At 42.3% G+C, this 23,027-nt stretch overlaps 1 protein-coding gene across 1 annotated transcript in view; it reads right to left on the minus strand.

Moving 5' to 3' along the window:
• Positions 1-10,036: 10,036 nt before the first annotated feature.
• Positions 10,037-23,027, minus strand: part of adss2 (adenylosuccinate synthase 2) — a 20,784-nt gene continuing 7,793 nt past the window's right edge. Inside the window, exons 2-13 of the mRNA XM_031877111.1 lie at positions 22,814-22,916; positions 19,035-19,103; positions 18,891-18,941; positions 18,655-18,721; positions 16,256-16,363; positions 15,489-15,570; positions 15,280-15,406; positions 13,455-13,609; positions 12,937-13,061; positions 12,432-12,529; positions 11,800-11,949; positions 10,037-11,177 (exon numbers count right to left, since the gene is read on the minus strand). Of these exons, the coding sequence (XP_031732971.1) occupies positions 11,125-11,177; positions 11,800-11,949; positions 12,432-12,529; positions 12,937-13,061; positions 13,455-13,609; positions 15,280-15,406; positions 15,489-15,570; positions 16,256-16,363; positions 18,655-18,721; positions 18,891-18,941; positions 19,035-19,103; positions 22,814-22,916 (1,188 nt within the window). The 3' untranslated portion in view covers positions 10,037-11,124. The remainder of the gene's footprint in view (positions 11,178-11,799; positions 11,950-12,431; positions 12,530-12,936; positions 13,062-13,454; positions 13,610-15,279; positions 15,407-15,488; positions 15,571-16,255; positions 16,364-18,654; positions 18,722-18,890; positions 18,942-19,034; positions 19,104-22,813; positions 22,917-23,027) is intronic.

The following is a 23,027-nucleotide window of genomic DNA, read 5'->3' on the forward strand; positions in this document are numbered from 1 at the left end:
GATATGTGTGTGTGTGTGTGTGTGTGTTTGTGGTGGGGGAGTCAGCCCAGATGGCACAACAAGGTGCGCTCCACCACTCTTCTGCTATATCCCCAAATCTCTACGTTCCTGTGGCCCTCTCTCTCTCTCTCTCTCTCTCTCTTTCTCTCCCTCTCCGTCTTTTCTCCCTCCTGGACTTTGAACCCAGCTGGCGGAGGTGTTTTTTCTGGGATCAGCAGCAGAATCCTTCACTGCTGTTCTAATTATCTTTCAACTCCAAACCCCAACTGCGTATCATTCTTTTATATCCACATTCCTCTCTAACTTCTCTGCCTCTCTGTGATGGATCACAAGAGCTTCAGTCGCTCCTTGGAGATTTTTTGGGAAAAGCAGACACTTCACACAGTCATGTGTCACCTTGAGATTAGCATTTGTTGATGCATAGTTATAGCCAATTGGTGTTTCGGCGGTTGTTCTTGTGTAAAATATGAAAACGTTGACTACAGGTGTAGCCTTAATTAATTCTCCTTTTTGTTTTGCTATTTTCTCCACCCCTGCTGTGCAGCTGCTTTAAACCAAGGAGGAATTATTTAGAGATACTTACAGAAAACTACCACGCAGAATCAAAGGGAGAATTGCTGATATACCGTTACATACTGCTTAAATACATAAACAGTAATATGCAAATACACCTGCAGAATGTGGCAGTTTCATGCACACAAAGTTTACTTGATTACAACTGAGCCAACTCGGAAAAAGCAAAGCGGACTTACAGTTAGATTATTTTGTCCAATCATGAAGTAAATTCTATATTTATTTTTGATTTATTCAACAGGTAAAAATGTATACATAAACCTACTGTAGCTGGTGAAATATTATTAAAAACAGTATTATTAATCACCGCGGGCAGCAGGACTCTGACTCTTTAGCTGCTCAATGCTCCACTGTGTTCACTAGTCACTAACTAGTGGACTTCACAGAGAGACATTGGATGATCATTTGAAACTGTTCACATTAGAGACTTTTCGTTTCTACAGGTGACGACTCTTAGAGGTGCCAAAAAAAAATCCCAAGTCTCTAAAGATCCATTTGCTGTCAGCTGTCAACTGCTGGTGTCGTTCCCAGTTGACAGCTGATCTTCAGCATCGGGGGCCACAGATCAGTTGGTGAACTGTTTTCTTTTCCTCGTGTTAGCCGTCAGTTTGCCTCATCCTGGTGAGACAGGTGTGTGCAGACATGACCAGGTGCTCATGGGTGAACATTTTCATACACAGATAAAATTAGTCAGGTTGTTCCTGCTCCTCTTCAACCCCCCCAGAACAAGCGCCTCCTGGGCAAATTTTTGAAGTCAAAACAGGCCGGGCCCATAAAAAGCTGAGAGGTGGTGGTAGTGTGGCTACATCTGTCAGGGGGGAGGGAGGGAGAGATGAGAGGAGAGGAGAGGACTGGGGGAGAAGAGGGGTGGCAGCAGCTGCCGAAACGAGTCTGGACACTGCTGACGCCAACACCTGTCCATACTGGAGACACGCGGCGAGCAAATGTCCAGCCACAGCCCCTCAAACACACACACGAACACACACACACACACACACACACACACACACACACACACACACACACGCAGAAAACGTGCCTGAATCTGTCTGTCTAATTGTGGAATAAGATATTTGACAAACACACAGATACGGACCCAGACGCACGGGAACACACACCTAACCCAGCCCTTTGTAGCTCACCACACCCCTTTCCTCTGGCTGACCCCCATCTGTTGCCTCCCTGGGGAGAGTGTGCGTGCATCTGTGTGTGTGGTTGTATGTGTGTGTGTGTGTGTGTATGTGTAAGGGTAGGAGGTCAGGGGAGGGGGCAGGCAGGCGTTGGCCCCGGCTGCCCATTGATCAACAGCTGCTAGGCTTCTCATGCTGGGCTGGACTGCTGGGAAGGCAACAGCAGCTGGGATGGGGAGAAGGTAAAAGCTCAGGGCCAGAGGCTGGGACCTGGGGTTGGATTCGAGGCCGGGGCCGAGGGTCGGCGCTTACAGGCCGGATTGGGAAAAAGGGGTTGAAGCTGGGGCTGGGGCCGCAGTAAAGGCCAGACATGAGGGAGTTTTCAGCGGAGGGAAGGGAAGCAGTCGGGGCAACAGGCGAGGGACGGAGCTGCCAGAGATGGGCAGCAAGGCCTTGGACTGCAGCCAGATGCTGAGCAGGGGACCGATGCCAGAAAGAAACAATGAGGTTAGATAAAGTGGAGTTTATGCCGGGGCTGAAACAAACTAGTTAGTGTCCTCCGGACACATTTCAAAGTGTTTACACCCGTTCCTAATGAAGACACACCAACATTATAGAGAGTGACGAGATGCGATGAATCACACAAATAGAGATAACGGTGCACACTTTGGGACAGTCCCTCCTCAATCGATTCACAGTGTTGCTGCATGTGGAGAAGTGGTGGAGGTCATAGTGAGAAGAATTTTAAAAAAAAAGAGCTTCAGAGAGAAGTTAAAATCCCTCCTTCTCTCTCACCTACACACACCTGACCAGCTGCTGGAAGTGTGCAGGGCTGTCGGATTGTCACTTTCGGAAAGTTACATAAATCAATAGTTGTGGGAGGAGGCCATGTCAAACTTATTGATTACCCTGCAAGCACTTCATTTGAAGCATCCAGACAAGATGGATAAAATAAAAAATAATGTGCAAACAAATGTACTTTCAATGACCACGGGGACGTGAGAACTAGAACTCAACGAATAAATTATAGATCATAAAAACTAGTGATAAATCAATACAGATCAATTATCACACTCATTTACTATATTTTGCTATTTTATATTATTATTTTTGGTTGGTAATTAATATGATGGTCAGGCTGCAACATTTGCCTTTCCACAATGACCACTTGTAACTATGAGCAATACTCGTTTCCAAATCAAGCAATCTTGCTTTGACTTGAATAATATTTCAATAAAGTAGCCGTTGTGCTCTCTCCTGCCTTATTTTCATGACTAAAGACTAAATTAAAGTTTAAGTTTAAAGCACAAACTTAATAAAGAGAAAGGAAGGACGGGTGAGAGGGCAAATAAAAGGGTTTGGATATTGATATTGATTGTTAAATTATTTATTGCTTTTAATCAAACGGATCCTCGGGAAGCTTATAATGTATTTGTTTTCTAGAAATCAAGAAGCCTCTCCCTACAGGCAGGTTGGATTTCACCCTTTAAGTTTGTACCACAACTGTTGGTGATGGCGGTGTGGAGCATATATGTACTGGAGGTTGGTGTGTGGGGTAAAACAGGAGCCGACATAAGAGCCGACAGCTGTTAACAGTGACGGCCGTCACACATCTGCTGTGTTTGGGGTCTTTTACAGAGTAGCCATAGTTCAGGAGAGGGGGGGGGGGGGGGGGGTGGGGGGGGGGGGGGGGGGGAGGGGGGGGGGGGGGGGGAGGGGCTGGAAAGAGGAGGAGAGAAGAATTGAAGCAGGTGAAGGAGGGTCAACAGAGATATAGAGTAAAAGCAACTTTACAAGCTTTTTACAGCCATGCATTCCACAGAGAGGTTAGAGCCACGGGTCAGCAGCAGAGCAGATCAGGTAGAGAGTCTCCGGGTTGCTCAAGAGCACTGTAGAAGTGGTGCATGGCCGTCAAACACCTTTAAATCACTCGTGAAACTCTAAGTTTGAACCACCATTCTCTAATGACTGGTAGTGCTTGATGTCACATGGGAGATGTGAAGCGGATGTGAAGTGCTGGATTTCATTCATTTTTAAAAATGGAAATCTGCTCATGTCAGAGAGAAAAAGCATGACATTGCCCTCAACTGATCTCGTCTTTGTGTTGCAGGAGTTATGACCTAGAGCAAAAGAGCAACATGTTCCAATCTCCGAGCCCCAGTAAAAAGATGCTGATTCAGATGCTGAACATTTATTTTCAACTCGCTTTGGGGTGGAACGTCCCTTTTAAATGTGAGACTGAAGGCCGACTCTGTACCTCAAATAAAAACCACCGGTGTGACCTAACTGCTACTAGCTGTTGACCTCTGCACACAAGTCAGACCTCATCAACAGAGAGGAGAGAACAGGAGCTGGAGCTAAACTCATAAAATCAATATTTCCACCTTAAGGAGCTGTGTACATTCAGAGCATCAATACAGCAGCAAACAACTAGTAGAACGATGTAGAGGAGTAATGTTTACCTGATCAGAGAATGAAGTCACTCTCCCTCTGTGTGTGTCGTTATCAGGGCTTCTCCTTGCTTTGTTGGTATAGATAGGTGTACTTTTAGTGCGTGCCTCACTGGTTAGCTCACGGGCGCCGCTCTGCACTGCTCTCATACGGCGGTTACAGCCGATAACGCCGTCCCGACCAATAGCGTCGTCGCGGAAGCGTAGCACCCATCCTTCGGTTCCCCCTCAGGTAGATCTGCCTACCAGCACCTCTAAAGCTCATTAAGTTAACATATTATATCTTGATTGTTTAAACCCTACAAAGACTGAAGACTAAAAGTGAATATTTCCCAACATGTTAAACTATTTCTTTATCTACTGTACATTTTCAATCACACAGAGGCCTTCCTGAACGATTAAAGCTGCACTAATCAATATTTTATTATTCTATACAATAGATTTAATGACTGTGTAATGCGAAAAGTCTCACTTGTAGCGACGTGCCTACTGAGCTCCACTTATTGTTTCAGGGCCTTGAAGCTCATTGCTTTGGTTGTGCGGCTCGAAAGATTCTCGTTTTGGTTCACTCTCACCGCGCTCATCACTTTCTTCACAGACAAAGGTAGCTGAATACAGTGTTTAGCAGCTAAAGAGTCAGATATTTCCCTCAAGACATTGTGAAGACTAAAACACAGAGCTACAGTAGAAGTAGAAAAGTATTGGACTTACAATCATCACTTCACGAAACACGACTCTGAATAAATGCTGATGTTGCTCCATGTCTGCTGGGTGTGTGAATGGGGTCATTATTTGCTTACATATTTACCATATCACCTTAAGTATTAATATGACATGGTTACTGCATAGTACCATGTGTAAAAAAAAAAAAAATCAAATATGCAGGTTTACAAGAAGAGTTCCCTGGAATGAGGAGGATCATATTAAAAAGCATTTTTTGCAGCAGCAGAGCTCAGAGATTGATGGAGGACGTGATGGACGTGTTGACATGTGAACACTCGGGCTGGTCTCGTGGCATTTCCCTTTCTTATATAGAGGCCATTGTTCCCTGGTCAAAAGGTCACGGACACACAAAGGACAAAAGTTCAGTCCAAGAAAATGTTTGAAGAGAAAGAAGCTTCCTGAATGGGTTCATGTATCTTTTGCGTGTAAGTTTGTGTGGGTGCATGTAGGTGAGTGCATCAGAGTGTGTGTGTGAGATTGTTGGCTGAAGGAGACAACTCATTTGCTTGCCCATTTACTCTGCTTCCCTTCGCAGCACAATGCAGCGGCAGCCATTGGACAAAGAGGCCTCACTGTGGGATTCAAATGAAGGAGGGAGGAGGGGGAGCCGTGCATAGAAAGCATGGAGGGGTTGGGTGGTGGTGGGGTACGGAGGTTGAGAGGGTTTGAATGAGTGGTACAAGCGGGGGGGGGTGATAGATGATGAGGGGTAAAGAGGAATGCGGTTGGTCACAAAATTAGCGCAACCTCGACCCAAATCGTGGGGCAGCGGTGCCCTTCGGCCTGCTGCGACGCGTCCAGCCTCTCATCAACATAGTCACACAATACAGAGGAAGGCCAGGCGTCATGCCAGATGCCACTGTGTGTTTTAGTGTGTGTGTGTGTGTGTGTGTGTGCGCTTCAAGGTGACACAGTTTGTTCAATAGAATGACCTCACTCTGGACAGCTGTGGAATTTGGGTAAACTGGGCAATGAATGTCCAGTTTATGGAAAAACCAGGCAAGGTGTTTTTGTACTCGTCCGGTTCTGAAAGCTGGACGCATTTGGGCAAATTCTTCATGTTTGTGGGGTTTAAGAGGTTGTTACTGCATTCAGATGTAGTCAAATAAAGAGGAAGCTTGGTGAAGGCAGGGAAATGAGCTGCAGGTGAGGTTGTGGTGAAGGCCAACCTGCGGTCACGGTATTGATAGCAAACACTAACAAGAGAGGAGAGAGAGATTTCAGCTGTGTATGGTTTGTTTGCCTTTCAGTGCATTAATATAAAAAACAACATCTGTACCTTCTCTGTGTCTGTGGCTTCAGGATATCGTCCATAACAGATTCCTAAGGAGAGAGAAGGTCCGGTTGTTAGTTCTTTTTAAGGAGTGTTTAGCATTCATTTACAGTCAAATGGCTCCCTCTAGTGCTCATGAAGAAGACTAAACTCTAAATATGTGTGACATTATTGCAAGATGCTGCAGTCTCGTCCCTCAAACAATCAAATACCGACCCCAACAAAAAACTAAACGTTGGATTATTTTCTAGAAACACCACTGGTAGATAAAACATTAATGATAATACCTTTATTCTTGTTTTTAATGTCTCTTTGATTGATTTTACCATTGCAGAGGGAAACCAGTGCTGCAGACACAATGTTGGATAATAATCAGTGGTGGAAGAAGCAGTACTCACATCCTTTACTTATGTAAAAGTACCAGTACCACAATGTAAAAATACTCCTAGATACTCCACATCAGTCTGCAGAACCCTAAGGACCCGCCCACCTGCTGACCAGGCATAAAGCGCTAATAGATGAAACTGAAAAGCACAGGTGGAAATAATGCATCATGTCTGCACTGTCATGGCTTACTGGAGTGCTTGGATAGAAAGGAGCCATCGTTAATGTTATTAGTAACACCTGTGCTGTCTGTTTCTGTCTGCTGTGAATAATGCTTTCTATCAAACTATTTAATTATCTGACGGGCTGCGTGTATTAGGCCCAAATGCAACAGAATTAATGGCAAACTAAAATATTCTTACATAGAAAGAGTTCTAAAAAATTGGGGTTTTGTAAAAACTTTTAGGAATAATCTGTAAAAATTACAGTTAAGTAACAAATGTGGAATACATTTGAACTATTTTAGTCCCGGAAGTATGCAAATGTGTTTTTTGACATAAGGATTACACGCAACTCTGATGGGTTGAATCATTAAAATATCTTCTGCAGTAATAATTAGTACAAACTAGAATTACCGCCTCACCTCTGCCTACCAGTCAAGTTAGATTACATCCATGTCTGTCCAGACTCAACAATATATGTTGTGAAGACTTTGAAGGAATTTATTAAAAAGGTATCGAGTGCATTGTTTGGCTACTATAAAATGTTGACATGTTTGATTGAGGTGAATAATTTCCAGCGAGAAACACGCCGTCTTCACTGAGAAACCGTTTGTTCCAGAGGAGAACAGAGGCCTGAGCTTCGTCACATGGTGCAACGACAAGCACCCGAAGCTCAATATCAGCAAAGCCAATGGGCTTGTGTTGGACTACCAGAGGAACAAGAGACCCCCTGTCCTGGTGGTCATCTAAAGGGAAGAAGGGTGGACTCATAGAAGTACCTTGGGGTCGAATCACACAGAAGATCCATACAATCACCACAGATTCAAGGCAGGCACCCAAGTTTAGTGTCATCCATGTAGTCTCCAACCAAATGTGAAATATGGTCACGATCTCCCCCTCTGTTGTTGAGTTATGGCCAGATTATATTTTATAGAAAACGTCATTACTTCATCATTTTATCCAAGAAGACATTGGGTCAAATGTTGTCATAATCAGCAAATAGATTCTTCAGTTATGGCCAAAAACTTGTTTTGTATGGTCATTTTTCTGGGATGTTATTTAAAAATGATCACGCACCAGATGTTTTTTGAAATCTGAAATACTTAACAAAAAGTAATGCACTGCTGAAACATATTGCACTTTGGAGTTTAATCAGCAAATGTGAGTATTTACACCTCTTAAACCCCACAGATATTACAAACTCATGCTGAGCAGCCAAACGTTCAAAAACCACAGAACTTTAATTAAAAGTCAAGCGCTGACAAAGTTTCCAAAGACACCAAATATCATGTCGGGATACATTTTCAGGAAATGTGATTCTTTTTTTCTCAACCTGAAAATGACTTTACTGGAAATTAAAGGTGAAAACTGCATGTCAAGGCATTTATTAAACAAAAGAGTTAACATGATTATTTATGTGTTTATGGGTTTTTACGTGTGTATTGTGCGTCCAAAGCCTAAAACATTCATTTAGTCTGAACCAGATGTCAAGATAGAAGTCTGCCCTTACAAATAAAATGGGCTGACGAGTGAGGAAAGAAAGGAAATGTTCAAAATAAAAAGAAACGAAAGACAGAACTTGGACACAGACTTTCAGGTTGTAAAAGAGGATTCAGTGAAAGGTTGGCAGTGTGAGCACGTAAAGGCATAAATGCTCATTATAAACACAGAAAAAGAGAAACATAGTGCTGCTGTTAGGAAACAGACAGCGTCACACCAAACATACACTGTTCAGTAGAGCAGATATGAACGATGCTGGTTCACAGTTTTCATCCGGACCTCCAGTGAGACAGACAGGAGCAACGGTGAGTCAATGAATCAGTAAGTGTGGGAATTACTTACTTTATCAGGGATTCAGAAAACAGCAGTTACACACAAGCTCAAGACAAAACTAGCATAAAGAGTTAATACATTCTTAATCAATGTCCTGAGAAAAATGTGTCAGACTGAGCGGTCATGTTTAGCTCACCAGAGACCAACGGATGAATTTTATCTCAAAAGTTACAAATCAACATTTTGGCTAAATGCTTCGACTATTGAAAGCAAAACTTCTACCCGTACACGTCGTCATGTTTATACTTGATTGTGTTGAAATAAAAGCCCCAAATAAAACATTTAATGTTTTAATTGCTTCTGCAAAACAGGTTGACTTTCCACCAGCGGACAACTGCATCTGGAAATATTTCTTGTGGCAATGTGAAATTAGAATATTTTAAGATGTGTTGCTGCTGTTAAACTACCAGAGTATGTGTCGATGTTACATAAAGTTTAGTTTACACATCTGGAGGAGGCTGTGAACAGCTGCATGTCTTCTGTTTGGCTCTGGAGAACTTCCCAAAGTCTGGTCTAATGCCACATTCATGTGCAAAATCAAAGTTATGGTAAATAGTTTCAGGGTTATGAATAACGTTAACGTCAACATCCAAGTGGTACTTACAACTCAGAGTTTTCTGAAAGCTCGGATATTATTCAATTTGGCCTAAAACCGAAACACAGACGACTCATGTCAGCCAAAGTCTGCTGTTGATGTAATTCAATCCAAATCTAACGGCTATGGTGTTATATCGTCAATGCGCAGTATTTTTACTTTCACTGTAATAATATAACCATCTTGATTTATCGAATCATGTGAGCGCCCCGTCATGGAAAGTTATGGAAAATGTAGGCTCCATTATTTGAGGAGCTTGACCCCAAACTAGGGACTAAAACTAGGGACTATTTTACAATAAAAGACATCTCTCGTTAGTCCCCCAACTTTATGGCAAAGCAATACATCGTCACTGTGGAAACCCTTTCACATAATCCAGGTATCTAAAGACCATATCTAGCAGTATACTAAACTGAGTTTAAACAGGATTGGATAAAAACAATGGATGTTGTCAAGGCCTAAATTACCAACAGTTGAATATCACCAACAAACTGTTGGCAGAACAGATGAAAAGCCACCATCGCTGGCAGTTTCATCTAAACAGAATCCAATAATACTAATTGATTCAGCCACTTTAAAGTTTGTTTTTATATATATATATATATATAGCTCCAAACGCCACAAAAGTAGCTAATTAAGGCTTTTTAAATGATGTGCACGAACACTCCTAAGTCATAGTAATGGGAGGTTTCCTTTGAAGGCCTCATCAGACACCATTTATACCAGCAGGTGCTGTATGTGGATGACACAGTGAAGACTTCTTTTTGAGCCTTATTTTTTCCTTTTCTTAAAGATCTGTATTATAACAATGACAGAAAACTGGACCAAAAAAAGGGGAAATATGACCCACTTCTTATACAGTATTTATACATATTTTAATATGTTTCCATTTCTTGCACTGTGTTGATTGTTGTTGATTGTTTAATGTTATGCACCACCCGCCATGACAGATTCCTTGTATGAGCAACATACATTGGCAATAAACGGTTTCTGATTCTGACTTTAACACAACATTGTATTGAAAGTGCAAATAAATCGATAAGATAAACAATCACAAGAACGTGAGTGTAAAGTGTGTCGGCTAACTGAACTGATTAGGTATACCAGTTTTATCTCTGTACTCGTTCATTCACCTTCTAAAATTAAACCGAAAAAAACACCAGCTGTCTCACAGGACGATGTGCGTCAACAGTTCATCAACAGCGCTCAGTAGAAAAGCAGCCGCGAGCTACAAGAAAGCAAATCTTTTGGTTGAATGACAAGGAGGAGTCTTTGTCCGATGACGTACAAAAACAAAAAAAAAAAAAAAAAAAACACACACACAAAAAGACACATTAACAATATTAAAGGATCCCTTTATGGTGTCAGGATGTTTTGTACACCTGGCAGAATTAAACATAAAGCAGGTGTTGTCCAAAGCATCGAAAGTGCAAAAGTTAAAAACTGATTTACACCAGACTGTCACGGCGCATAGATTAACAATAACACACTTGAACAGTTTGACCAACCAAACATCTGTGGACAGTTCCTCCAGGAAGTGATCCCGTGTGTGTGTGTGTGTGTGTGTGTGTGTGTCTGTGTGTGTGTGTGTGTGTGTGTGTGTGTGCGCATGTCGAGTCGGTTCCCTCGCGTCCGCTTTCAGACCTGATGGCAGCCGGTGTCGCCGAGTGATTCGCACGTCTGAAATAAGCCGCTACGATATACAAATTAAAAAGAGGGAACTGTTATTCTAAAAGTTTAAAACTGTTAAAAATCCAGATGGAGATGCTGGGAGGTCAGTCTGTGAGGGGTGCGGTCTGTAATATGGGTCAGTCTGAAGATACAGTGTTAAAGCATTAAGAGCAGACATGGCGGTCATGTCTCTGTCGGAGAGTTGAGACAGGTAGGTAGGCTGTGTGTGTGTGTGTGTGTGTGTGTGTGGGAGGTGGGGAGGTGAAGAAGAAGGGTACAGTTGATTCGCTGATGTGCTTCCTCTTTGCTTGGGTTGCTCTCCTCCCTTCGTCTAGAACAGCTGGATCATGGACTCCCGAGACTTGCCCACTCCGATCCACTTGACTGAGGAAACAGAGAAGCAGAGGTAGGCGTTGACGGAGTCCCATTAAATGGTGATCCACGCAAACATGCAGCAGATATCTCCACTTCCTCTGACCTTACATTGGAAGCACGGCTTACTTGTCGGACTTCCATTTGTGTGGATAGAATCATTTAAATATGAGAAAACATATTTCCGTGTGATTATCTCTCTTTTCAGCGCTCTCACAGCGTGATTTTCCCGTCTGCAGCCTTTTTGTCGAGATGATTAGAAACCTGGTTAGACGGTTAAATTAGTGCCGTCACTTTTGTATTTGAAAACAAATATATGATCTGTAGTAATAACCTGTTCCGATTCAGAATGTACAGTCTATGAGCGCACGACTATTGACGTAGTTTGCCTTGTGGTCCAGCAGATGGCGGTCTTGAGATTCACTATCAGCCTGAACCTTGCACGCTGGATTCACTTATCAGTAAAGTAAGCTGATTAATACAAATAAAGGACACATAATCACAACACTGAAGCATCCGAGAAGCAGTGTGCAAGTATTCTGGGTTCAACGCCACAGAGGTCAGAATCACCAACAATTTTACCAGCATTGGGATTAAAAGTAAAGGAAGTGTGTGTGTGTGTGTGTGTTCGTACCAGGCACTCCCACATGCTGCTCAATGTAGCAGACATATTTCTGGGCGTTCTCGGGCAGCTCCTCAAAGCTTCTCAGAGCCGAGGTGTCGCTGTTCCAGCCCGGCAGCGTCTCATACTGGACCTCCACATGCTGCAACACCTCCTGATTGGCTGGCACAGAATCAATGAGAAGGGGGGGGGGGGGATTAATATCACACCATTAGCTTTACAGGAGACCACAATCAAAACAGCTATGACAACAGATCAATATGTTTCTGCCTTGAAATGGAGCTCTCTATAAATAACAGTGCAGACTAGAAGAAGAGGAAGCGAGAGGTGTGACAATACATCCACTGAAGGCAGAGATGCATCAACTCCACTTTTCTACTCATGACGCCTCCGTGTCAACACATCGTTTTACCTTTGAGACACACTCTTGGTTATGTGAGAGCTTAAGGATGTCATTAAAGTCAAATGTTCAGCATTCAGCTCCTTTGAGACTGATCACACTTGTTAGCCATCTTATCTACCTGAATCCTGAGCAACGATTGGAGGAAGTAATAAAGAACATATGCTGGAAATTTATTTTTATATTAATCATTTACTTTTTATAAACGCTTACAAAAGAAGTACTCATTCACACAGCGGCTCACCTGGAAAGTGAGGTATAGTTTGGTTGTCGACTTTGTACGAGACGCCCACTTTGATCTCTGCGAACACGTCGAGTATGTCCAGTTTGGTGAGCGCTAAGCTGGGTTCACAAAGAGGACAGGAAGGTTATAAGACTGAAGACAAAAGGACGCTCTGTCCACCATCCAAAGATTTATTATGAAAACAATAAAAATCTGTTTCCTGTGGAGACTGGCAGTTTACTTTAATATAAGTGAATAAAACCACAAAAAGAACTGAAAAAAGACCTTCTCTTTCTTTGTTTTGGCAAACTTAAGATATAAAAGCTGCATACACCTCGGTGCCTTTAACAAATATATGTACAACAAAAAAATTTAAATTCTCATTTTGACCTCTAATGATTTTCCACTAAATGCTGTCATAAACACTTGAGGGAAACTTTGACACACAAACACGTAAAACTAAACGAATCAACACACACGCACACACGCACGCACGCACGCACGCACGCACGCCCGCTGAACTCACGCAGTGAAGCCATTAATCATGTGTGCATATTTGATGAGCACCAGATCCAGCCAACCACATCGTCTCTTCCTGCCTGTGGTCACGCCCACCTCCTTCCCTCGAGTCTGAAGAAGCTCTCCGATCTCCTAAAGACAACAAGATGAGCGCAGATAGTCCATCAGTTTCAAGTCTTTGCTGCTTGCTGGCTTGTGAATGCATTATGTAAACGTGTAAAGTACTTCATATCGTTCTACGGGATGATGGTCGTGTTTTAGTCATGAATAAGTGTCATAGACAGATTTATTAACATTAAAAAATAAAGTTTATACAGCTGGTTATTGGTGGCAGAGTAGCAAAACCTCCTGTAGATGGTTCTACCACACTGTTAACAGTGGATGAAGAACACTTTCCCCAAAAAGATACCTGTGAGGTTGCAGGTTTAAGTGACCTGAGTTTTTCCTGTGATATGCTACCCGTCTTTGTAGCAAAAAGTCTGTGTTAGCATATTGATGGGTGGTGTGAGTTAAAGTGCGTCTTACGTTGCTCTGCTCTGAGGGGAAGGCCCCGATGCCCACTCTGGTGGTGTACGCCTTGACGACCCCGTAAACGTTCCCGACGTTTTGAGGCGGCATGCCAAGACCCGTACACACCCCGCCCACCGTGCAGTTGGACGATGTCACAAAGGGGTACGTCCCTGCAACGACAGTAGGAGTGAAGACTGATCATACTTTTCAGGAACAACGTATGCCGAATTTTGTATTGGCAGTTCCTGTTTGCAATGTAGCCATACATGTACAAACAACTATCACTGGAGTGTTTCGATACTGAAGACAACTTGTTGCTAATGTCTGTGTTCAGATTTTGCCGAGTTTTGACTTCAAGAAGTAACATTGTTGACGCAAATTGGTGCAATAAACATACTTTAAAACTTCTTTAATTGAAGCTTAAGTGATCGGTGGCACCTTGCATGGTAGCCCCTGCCATCAGTATATGAATGGGTGTTAATGGGTTAGTGACATGTTGTGCTAAAGCGCTTTGAGTGTTCGGAAGACTAGAAAGGCGCTACACAAGTACAAGTCCATTTACCATGATAATTAAACTGAATTGCACATCTGACACTTTAAGTCACCCGTCTTTTTCTCTTCCGATATTCGTCAGTTCATATCTCCATAATGAAAAACATCACAATATAGCCAAAATTACCAAAACGTAAAGCCTATTTTTGTGTACAAACAAGTATTTTGGCATTTAATTTAGAACTTCAGTGCAAATTGCACATGACAGAAAAAGTAAATATATATTTCCAGCTATTTACTGACTTTAAATGCATGCACACAAATACAGAGTACTCAGAATAAGACAGTAGTTTGATGAGAAATGAGAGTTCAGACGACATCATTGTATATCACGATCTATGATTTCATCAGGATTCGATTCCATTGAAAGACGATAAATCATCATATTGAATTATCGCCCGGCTCTATAAAACACTCACAGACACAGATATTCAAAAAAGAAAAGAAAAATGTGCTTAAGAAACATCTCTCTACTGCTGTGATGAAAGAAAACAAAGGTTTGAGTTTCCTCGCCTTGGTGCTTCCCACATGCAGGTCACTCCAGTGTTCATAGAGACTGTTGTGTACACACAGAAGAACAGGTTCAGCCGCTCGTGTGTCTATCAGCAGTCGTGAGGTTGTTTGTCTATTAGTGTGCAGGACACTGTGCCCTGATACCACCGGTTACTACGAGCATGGTGTTTTGATTATAACCATCGTTGAACTTCCACCGTAATTCGTCTCAGTGGCGTCAGCGCTCTCAACAATCACAGGTCTGCTGTTTTACGGTGACATAAATATAGTTTACGTCTGCCGCGTCATTATCTGAAAGCAACAACACAACCGCCGTGCTTTCGTCAACCTCTTGAGAGTACCTCCGGATTCGACGATTACTCTGTGATTCTGATCGATCGACTGACAGACTGCTGACACGGACGCCTTCGTGCTCATGCACAGTCAGGTGGCATTGAGTGGTTGAACTGTGAGCATGCACGTCAAAGCCTGGATGCCTAGAGCGGTTAGTAAACTTACCATCATCCCTAGTGTGAGCTCCGAGCAGGCTTTTGTAAAGAGCATCACAAAGCTTAAGTGTTTCAGGGCAACATCACCGGGTCACTGTAGATGCAGCGGGCAGCGCTTGGCAATTAGAAATTACATTGTTTTTTTCCAGAGGAAAGGGTTAGCACAAAGACGTTGGCGTACTTTCAAAAATGATAATTGGTAAATATACAGAAGTTAAGAGTAAGGCGGGCTTAATAATTGTGGTGCACATGCACGCTCACACATGCACACACAGCGATGTACTGACCGAAGTCGATGTCCAGCAGAGCTGCGTTGGCTCCTTCCACCAGGATGTTCTTAGGAGGACCGTGAAGAGCCTCGTACATGAAGTGCACTCCGTCTCTCACCATGGGCTTGATCCGCTCCACATAGTCCTAAAAATCACACAGCATGTTACTGCAAAGAGGAAAGAATGAATGTTTGTAGAAATATGTTTTGAATGTTAATCCGAACTACCTTTAATCTGACAAGCTCTCCCTCTATGTCAATCACCAGGGTGGGGTACATGTCCTTGTACTGCTGGGCCAAAGCTTTATACCTGCAACAAGCAAAATTGATCAGTTTTGATTCATTTCCAACAAATTTCTTATATATATATATATATATATATATATATATATATATATTTTATATATTTTTCTTTATTATATACAGAAGTAGTGTTTGGTTTGACCTCCATAGTTCCTCAGGGAGCAGGAACTAAACCCCAGGAGCCACATTTAGGCCCCCGTTCAGACCGACATCAGCTCTGCTCATTTGAATGAGGCCAGTGCAGCGCGGCAGAGGGCTCCGGCACAACAAAGTAGAATCTGACTCAACTTCTGTTGTACCACAACGTGACGTCTTCTGGCCAATCAAATGCAAGCGTTGAATTACTTTGTAACGTGGAGGCAGTGTTTCTACCGTTTACCTTACAATGGTTGCAACAAAAGATAAAAGTAGTTGCTGGAATGAAAATCTTGCAGAGTTGTAAACTCCCGCCTCACAGTATTACACACTGCCGAGCAGTGTTTTGGCGTTTGATAAGCGTTTAAACTCTTGGATCTGCTTCTCAAATTGGACTTCCTAGATTGCATTCCACGACTCACTAGAACCAAACAAACAATTACATTCCTCAACGGTCTTTGGAGAGCGTTGACCTTGACGCCCTGAGCAAATGTACTGATACAGATTTTCATGAAAAAGCCCAGATGGAAACATAATCCCGAACTGTTGGCACAGACCTTTCAGAGAACTGAGTGAAGTCAGCCAACAGGTCACATATCCTGAGACCGTTACGTGCTGCCTTGGCTGAGTACACGGGACCAATCCCCTTCTTTGTTGTCCCGAGGCTGGGCAGGACCAAGAGAGGAGGGACGGGGGGAGGGGGAGGGGGAGGGGGGGAGAAACAGAAGCATCATCAGCAGGTGATCGCATCCCTCCAGACCCAGTAAGTTGTTTCAAAATAACTGAATCTTACATCGAGAAGAAGTTCATGTGACTGTTAAAGAGTTAAATCTTTTTTCAGAAGATTAAAGTTTATCTAAGAAAACTTTTGGATTTATTAAGTTTACTTTGCAAAATGTAAATTATCTAAGTATATATAAACGTACTTAGCTAGTTAACTTCCACCACTGCTTGTTGCTGCTTATATTTAAAATTGTAATGAAGAAACAAGATAAGCCATGAATAATACATTTTAAATTTAAAATGAATATTGTTCATTGTCTTTGTCACAGAAAAGATGGATCCACACACGCATCATGTGCAGACTAAAAGGTATTCAGTGTATCTTTAAAATTGCATGAAAAGTAACATATTCTACGTCAGAATAAAACTGAAGCTACAGTTCGTCAATGCGTTTTAACTAAGGAAATTCTACAACTGCTTTTGTTTGTGCAGATGTTTTATAAAGAAACACATTTTTTTCTTATTTTGAGTTTGCCGTTCGTTTTTAGCATCTTATTGAAACTACAGGACGGCACGTTTCCCCTTTGTGATTCTAGTTTTAAGAAACCAGATCAGACTCTGGGACTGGAAAGCCACCAGCCTGTCGTAGCAATCTGCTGAAAGTTCATAATGACCGTGCCATTAAGGTACCCTTGTGAACATGCATTTACTCTGTCGCTCACTCGCGCACACACACACGCACACACACACACACACAAAAGCTGGCTGGCTGGCTGGGTGTTTGGGGCTTTGGTGGCTGAGCTGATAAAGACAACCCAGCTCTGAACAGGAATACGCTGGATCTCTCTTGAGCTTGATATGGTGAATGCACCACAGACTCAGCTTAACATTCCTCACATACGTCGGTGTGGTTCACTGCCCGGGCTAATTTATTATTAGAATACGGTCGTTTCAAAAGGGTGTGGAATAAAACACAAATACCTGGATTTACTACTGTACATGGACTACTTGTGTCTTTGTTAAGAGACTAAAAGTATACCCCTTAACAGGAAGCTGCTGGTTTATTAACGAAGCACTGCTACTGTCTGTCTGTCACACTGTTCATAAACTCCACCTGCTGCAGGGCTGCTACACCCCCCGCCTGTCTGACCCCTCTGAGGCCTCAGAGCAGTGGTGAGATTATACGCACTGTGGAAAGACATTTCTTCACATATGGAAAGTGAAGATAAAAGTACGAGCAACTTAAACATGCTGTTAACACAGCATTGACATATCTTCATCTTTTAAGTTATGTGGGGAATTTGTTTAAACGTCCACTTGTTACGAAGCAACATGAGCATTTATTTCTGGCCACCAGGCGAATATGTCCAATATTTACTCTCTTTTAGCTCCATTTTTGGTCTCCACCAACTCCTGACGGAAATATCTGTCTCTTTAGCCACTAAATGCTGCACTATGTTCACCAGCTTGTCTCGAACTGTGTCTGTCTGCTGTGTGCTGCTGAGCAGAATATCGTACAGAGAGCGGTGAGAGTGAACCAAAACAATAAAGTTGCGGGTCGGACAGCTAAAAAAAAGCTCCGTGAATGTGACGGGAGCAGCAGATTCATATACCTCTGTAGGTTCATCATCCTTTTACATTGTCATTTGATACATTGTTATTATAATAAAATTGATTATAACTCTTTGTTTGTGTTAGCTTGTAAGGTTCGTAAGTGAGGACCACAGTCTTGTTTAAGTTAAGAGTGCAAACAAGTCTACAGAGGACGGCTGACGCTCCTCACGGCATGTTTAAAAAGTGAAAGTTTACACAATATGTATTATATTATATTTGCAATAACATTTTTTGCACATCACATTTAGCAACAACTTAGTGTATAATATGTGGATCAGTTTTGTTGTAGTAAGGCTCTGCGTCAACAATAAAGATTTATCTCCAAAATAATCCAGATGGAAGGACAAGGACCTCACGAAAAGAGAGAAAACATTACGACTCCCTGTTGAAATGAACACTTTAAAAATCCAAACATTTAAAGCTGAGGAACGCATGAAGTGATCTTTTTATTTACAAACGGACTGAATATTTGACATTGGATGTTAATCTGCGTGTTGACCGTGACTCATAAGCCTCAAGATAAATGAGTCAAAGATGCTGATCTGATCTTTCCCTCCATGTTAGTGAATATAGTGTGTGTGTGTGTGTGTTTGTCTTTTTAAAGCAACAGGTTTCTTACTTCTTGCCTACTTGCTCTGTTCTCTGCTGTTCCTGAACACCATCAACCGCTTGGTGGAAGTCAAACACTGCAGAGGAGGAAGAGAGGAGACACACACTCTCACACACCTCAGAGAAAGCAGGGCTGACACATCCCCACACACACACACACACACACACACACACACACACACACACACACACACTTGTGCATGCACACATACTGTACATTCAAACATTCACACATGGAGGACTTACCAATATGTGCTCTGTCTGAGATGACCAGCCTTTTGTCCCAGTCATTAAGACCTACACACACACACACACGCGCACACAGTTTGAGTCTTCACATGTGAAAGCAGAGTCTTGTTCTGTTACTGTATGTGTTTAAGAACAACTCACCTTTTCCTTTGCGTTTGTTCTTCTCTGCCTCTTCAAACAGGCCTGGCAGGTGGATCACGACACCGTTGCCTGAGGTGAAAAGATAAATGGACTCACTTTTACAGTTTGTATCTCATTCACACGAAAGAGCTGCGACTTGGAGATCAGAGTCCCCGCTCAACCACACTTTGACATGAGACCAGGAACAGAGGGGGGGGGGGGGGGGGGGGGGCGCCAACCTCGTGACTAAAGGACGACGCGCTGTAGCTCCCGAGCCACAGCTGCCGTTTAAGAGTTTGATGGATGTGTGCAAAGAACACACCTGTTCATATAAAGTCATGATCACTGTTCTTGAGCCTGAAGCATCAACTCAAATAGATCTACACGTCTACTTAAGAAATTCTCCTCACGGATTATCCACATGAATCAATGAGTTATAAACAATTTGAACAAAGAGGGTTTTTCCCCAAAACACTTTTTAGAGGAAGTAAAATCGTCAGAGGAAGAAGTACATTCCTCATAAGTTTCTTTATACTTAAATAAAAGTATTAATGTTATAGTACAAAATTACTCTGTTACAAGTAAAAGTCCTGCATTCAAAACTTTATTTTATATTTATTCTATAACAGAGAAGTATAAGCATCAAAACATACCTTAAAGAGACAACAGGAGAAGTCATCATAATGCAGAATGGCCCATTTCAGATTAATATAGGGAATATCACTGGACTGTAATTGTTGGTACATTAATGTGTAAGCATCACTTATGTCGCAGCTGGTAATGGCCGTTCTACTACTTTATATACTGCTGGGGAGCTTAATTCATAATAATACATCATCATGTATCAGTTGATTTATATTTAGCATGAATAAACTGAATATTATTATTCTAATCTGAGTATCCTCGTTCCTGTATTCTCCTCCTAAACCTCTCTTACTTTGTGAGGTTTGCTCATACGAGTGTTTCAAGTCGGATTCACCAAACTTTAAAAAACTAGATGTAAGAATCGCTCATTTCAGCCTGATGAACGCCACCTCTTCACGAGGAGGTGCGTGGGATTTCATAATTTGCATAATCCACATCAGCATGCACAGTAAATCTACTCGTTCCGCTTCACAAAAAGAGACTTAAGAGTAAAAAAAAAAAAAAAAAGAGAGAAGAATTTCACACGGCGGAGCTTCAAGTCCTGATCAGCGGACAGAATCAAGTTCAGCATCAGTTCGGAGGTATTGGAGGAAGTTCAGCTGTGACAGATAATAAAGAGAGAATAGTCGAATATGAGAGACAGTCAAGAGGGCGTCACGTGACTATTATAGCCTACAGTAGGTGATGTTACACCATCAATGCAACAGAGGAAAATACTGGACAGCTCATTAATAAATGCAGTGGAGTTGAAGTATAGAGTAGCATAAAATGCAAAGACTCAAGTGAAGTACCTCAAAATTGTACTTCAGTACAGCACTTGGGTAAATGTACTTTGTGAGATTCCACCACTGCATCTTGCACAGTGTTTATGAGCAATAAACGTTGACTGTTGCTGCACAGTCTAAAAGGCACCTTTAATCATCCATCTGAAGTCCAATTATAAGTTACATCTAAACTAGAGAGTAATGTGTGTCATTGTGAAAGCAGCCCCGGGTGTGAACCGACAGCCTAACTGTGATGTTAAGTGATGTATTTCTGACAGATAGCTGGTACAAGCGATGCCTGTTCACAGGAGAATTCAAACAGATGGCCCGAATTATCTCTTTAATTGGGTTGCATTAACTGGAGGTGGTAAGGTAACTACTTTGAATAAATTAAATGTAAGAAATGTAGAAAAAGGGCTAAAAAACAACAACAAACTAACAGAAAGAAACACCTTTCTTTTAGTGTTTATTTAGGAATAAATGTGTGAGATAAAAGGCATTTGCCGCTCAGGGACACAAAAGACCTGCACACAGATTTGCTCCCAGTGCTGGAGGCCATGAATGTGCTTTTAATTACAATGAATTAATTGAATTACACAGGAGGAGGAGGAGAATGATGGTGTAACAAAAGGCAACATGTTTTCCACTCTGGGACAATGAAACAATTATAAATGATCGATGTCTGTCTCCCCTCCTGTGTAACGGTGTGACACGGCAACACCAATAATACCGAATGATTAGCTGTTGCTGAAAGAGAAATCTAGATTTTCTGTGCAAAACGACAAGATGTCAAAATAACTGACTTGAGCTCAAGCTAAGAGAGCAGTACGAGCTTTATTTGAGGTTAACGTTTTATTTTGTAGTGTATTAACAAGACACTGGTCAGATTTGGGCCAAGTTATCAGTTGCTTTATGGAAACTGAATACAGCAAACTGAGTGAGTGAATTCAGACAGCTGTTGTTCCCGACAAGCTGATTGGCTCATTGTCTGTTTTATGCATTTAACATGAGTTTAAATAAGAACAAGACAGCCACGCAGGTAATGTTCACCATATTCACAACATGCTAACATTACTGCAAGTATTTAGTCATAAAGTATTGGACAATTTCGTCCTCATGATGGCGCTAGATGAAATTACGGGACGATCAAAATAATTTCATTTCATCCTGACGGGGACATGAACGTTTGCAACAACTTTCACGACAATCCATCGAACCGTTGTGCTGGGGAAAATATCAACCGATCCTTAAAATCATTAGGGTTCATCATCTGGAGACTATGAATGTCTGAACTGAAATGTACGGCAATCCTGCTGCTAAGATATTTCAGTCTGGGTCAAAGTTACAGACAAACTGACGGACCGAGATTACGTCCATAAAAACATGCCACGAGCATGGCTATAAACATCCACATACATAAAAAAAAAGATGGTGAATCTCCAATAAAGAGATGGTGAATCTCTATTTTTCCAATCTGGTCTCCATTCAGTGTCGAATAATCCTGACGCAGCTTTTACTGCAGTGAGAGGAAAATGACAAACCAGCCTGCTGTCCATTTAAAAATAATCAGAACACATCCACGGAGGAACACACATATGATCACCTCAGCTCAGTCGGTGCATTTTACAGTGTTTCCCTCCTGGAAAGCTCAATCTGCAGAGCTTGAATTACCTGAGAGAGTCGGTGCCCTCACGGACAGCGCTGAAGTACACAACTATAGTACAGTTGGGGACTTTTGGGTAAATGCTTCCACCAAATTGAATGTATTGTTATGAAAATGCTGTACATGGTGTCTGCTACCGATGTTAATGGCTGCATTTTGACAAGAACAGCTCACGTAAAGAAAAACAATATAAATGGCTGCAATGTAATGTTTTTGGAATATTTTTCCTATTTCTTTTGGTGGGGCAAAGTGCAACCTGCTGTGAGACACCAGTGATGTCTTCCTGAGCGTTCGAGCCAATGGAGAATGTAATGTGTCACATATCAAAGAAGTAAAAGCATAAATGTGATTAAGCATTGACAGACCGCACGGCTGCATGTTAAAGTGCAGATGTGTGCGTGTGTGTGTGTGTGTAGGGGGAGAGAGAGAGAGAGTTGGAAGCCAGAAAGAAAAGATATCATTAGCTAATGAAGTTACTGCAGATGAGTGAATGTGATGCAGTCTGGCTCTGAGTCAAGCTGATCACACTCGCTGTAGCCGGCGATGACGAGCGCCGGGCTAAAAAGAGCCTCGATCAATTCATCAGGAAAACAGCGAGGAAAGGTGGCCTTGGAATGAGCGTCTGTGTGTAGTTGCGTATGAGCAAATGGTGTGTGTGTGCCACTTAAGTGTGTGTGTAGATGGCACAAATGTCGAGTGTGAATTTAAAGTGTTTCTGCATTACACACCAATGAAGGCGGTGACCTTGGGGTTGATGATGCCGCTGGGGAGGAGGTGGAAGTCGTACTCCACCGAGTCCACCACCACCGTGTGTCCTGCGTTGTTGCCGCCCTGCAGAGAGAGGAGAGACAGCCAGTGGTGAGGAGAGAGACCAACAGAAACACCCACCCACCCACACACACACACACACACACACACACACACACACACACACACACACAC

This window comes from Anarrhichthys ocellatus, unplaced genomic scaffold, assembly GCF_004355925.1.
Source record: "Anarrhichthys ocellatus isolate YVR2014 unplaced genomic scaffold, GSC_Weel_1.0 scaffold3, whole genome shotgun sequence".
Classification (NCBI taxonomy): domain Eukaryota; kingdom Metazoa; phylum Chordata; class Actinopteri; order Perciformes; family Anarhichadidae; genus Anarrhichthys; species Anarrhichthys ocellatus.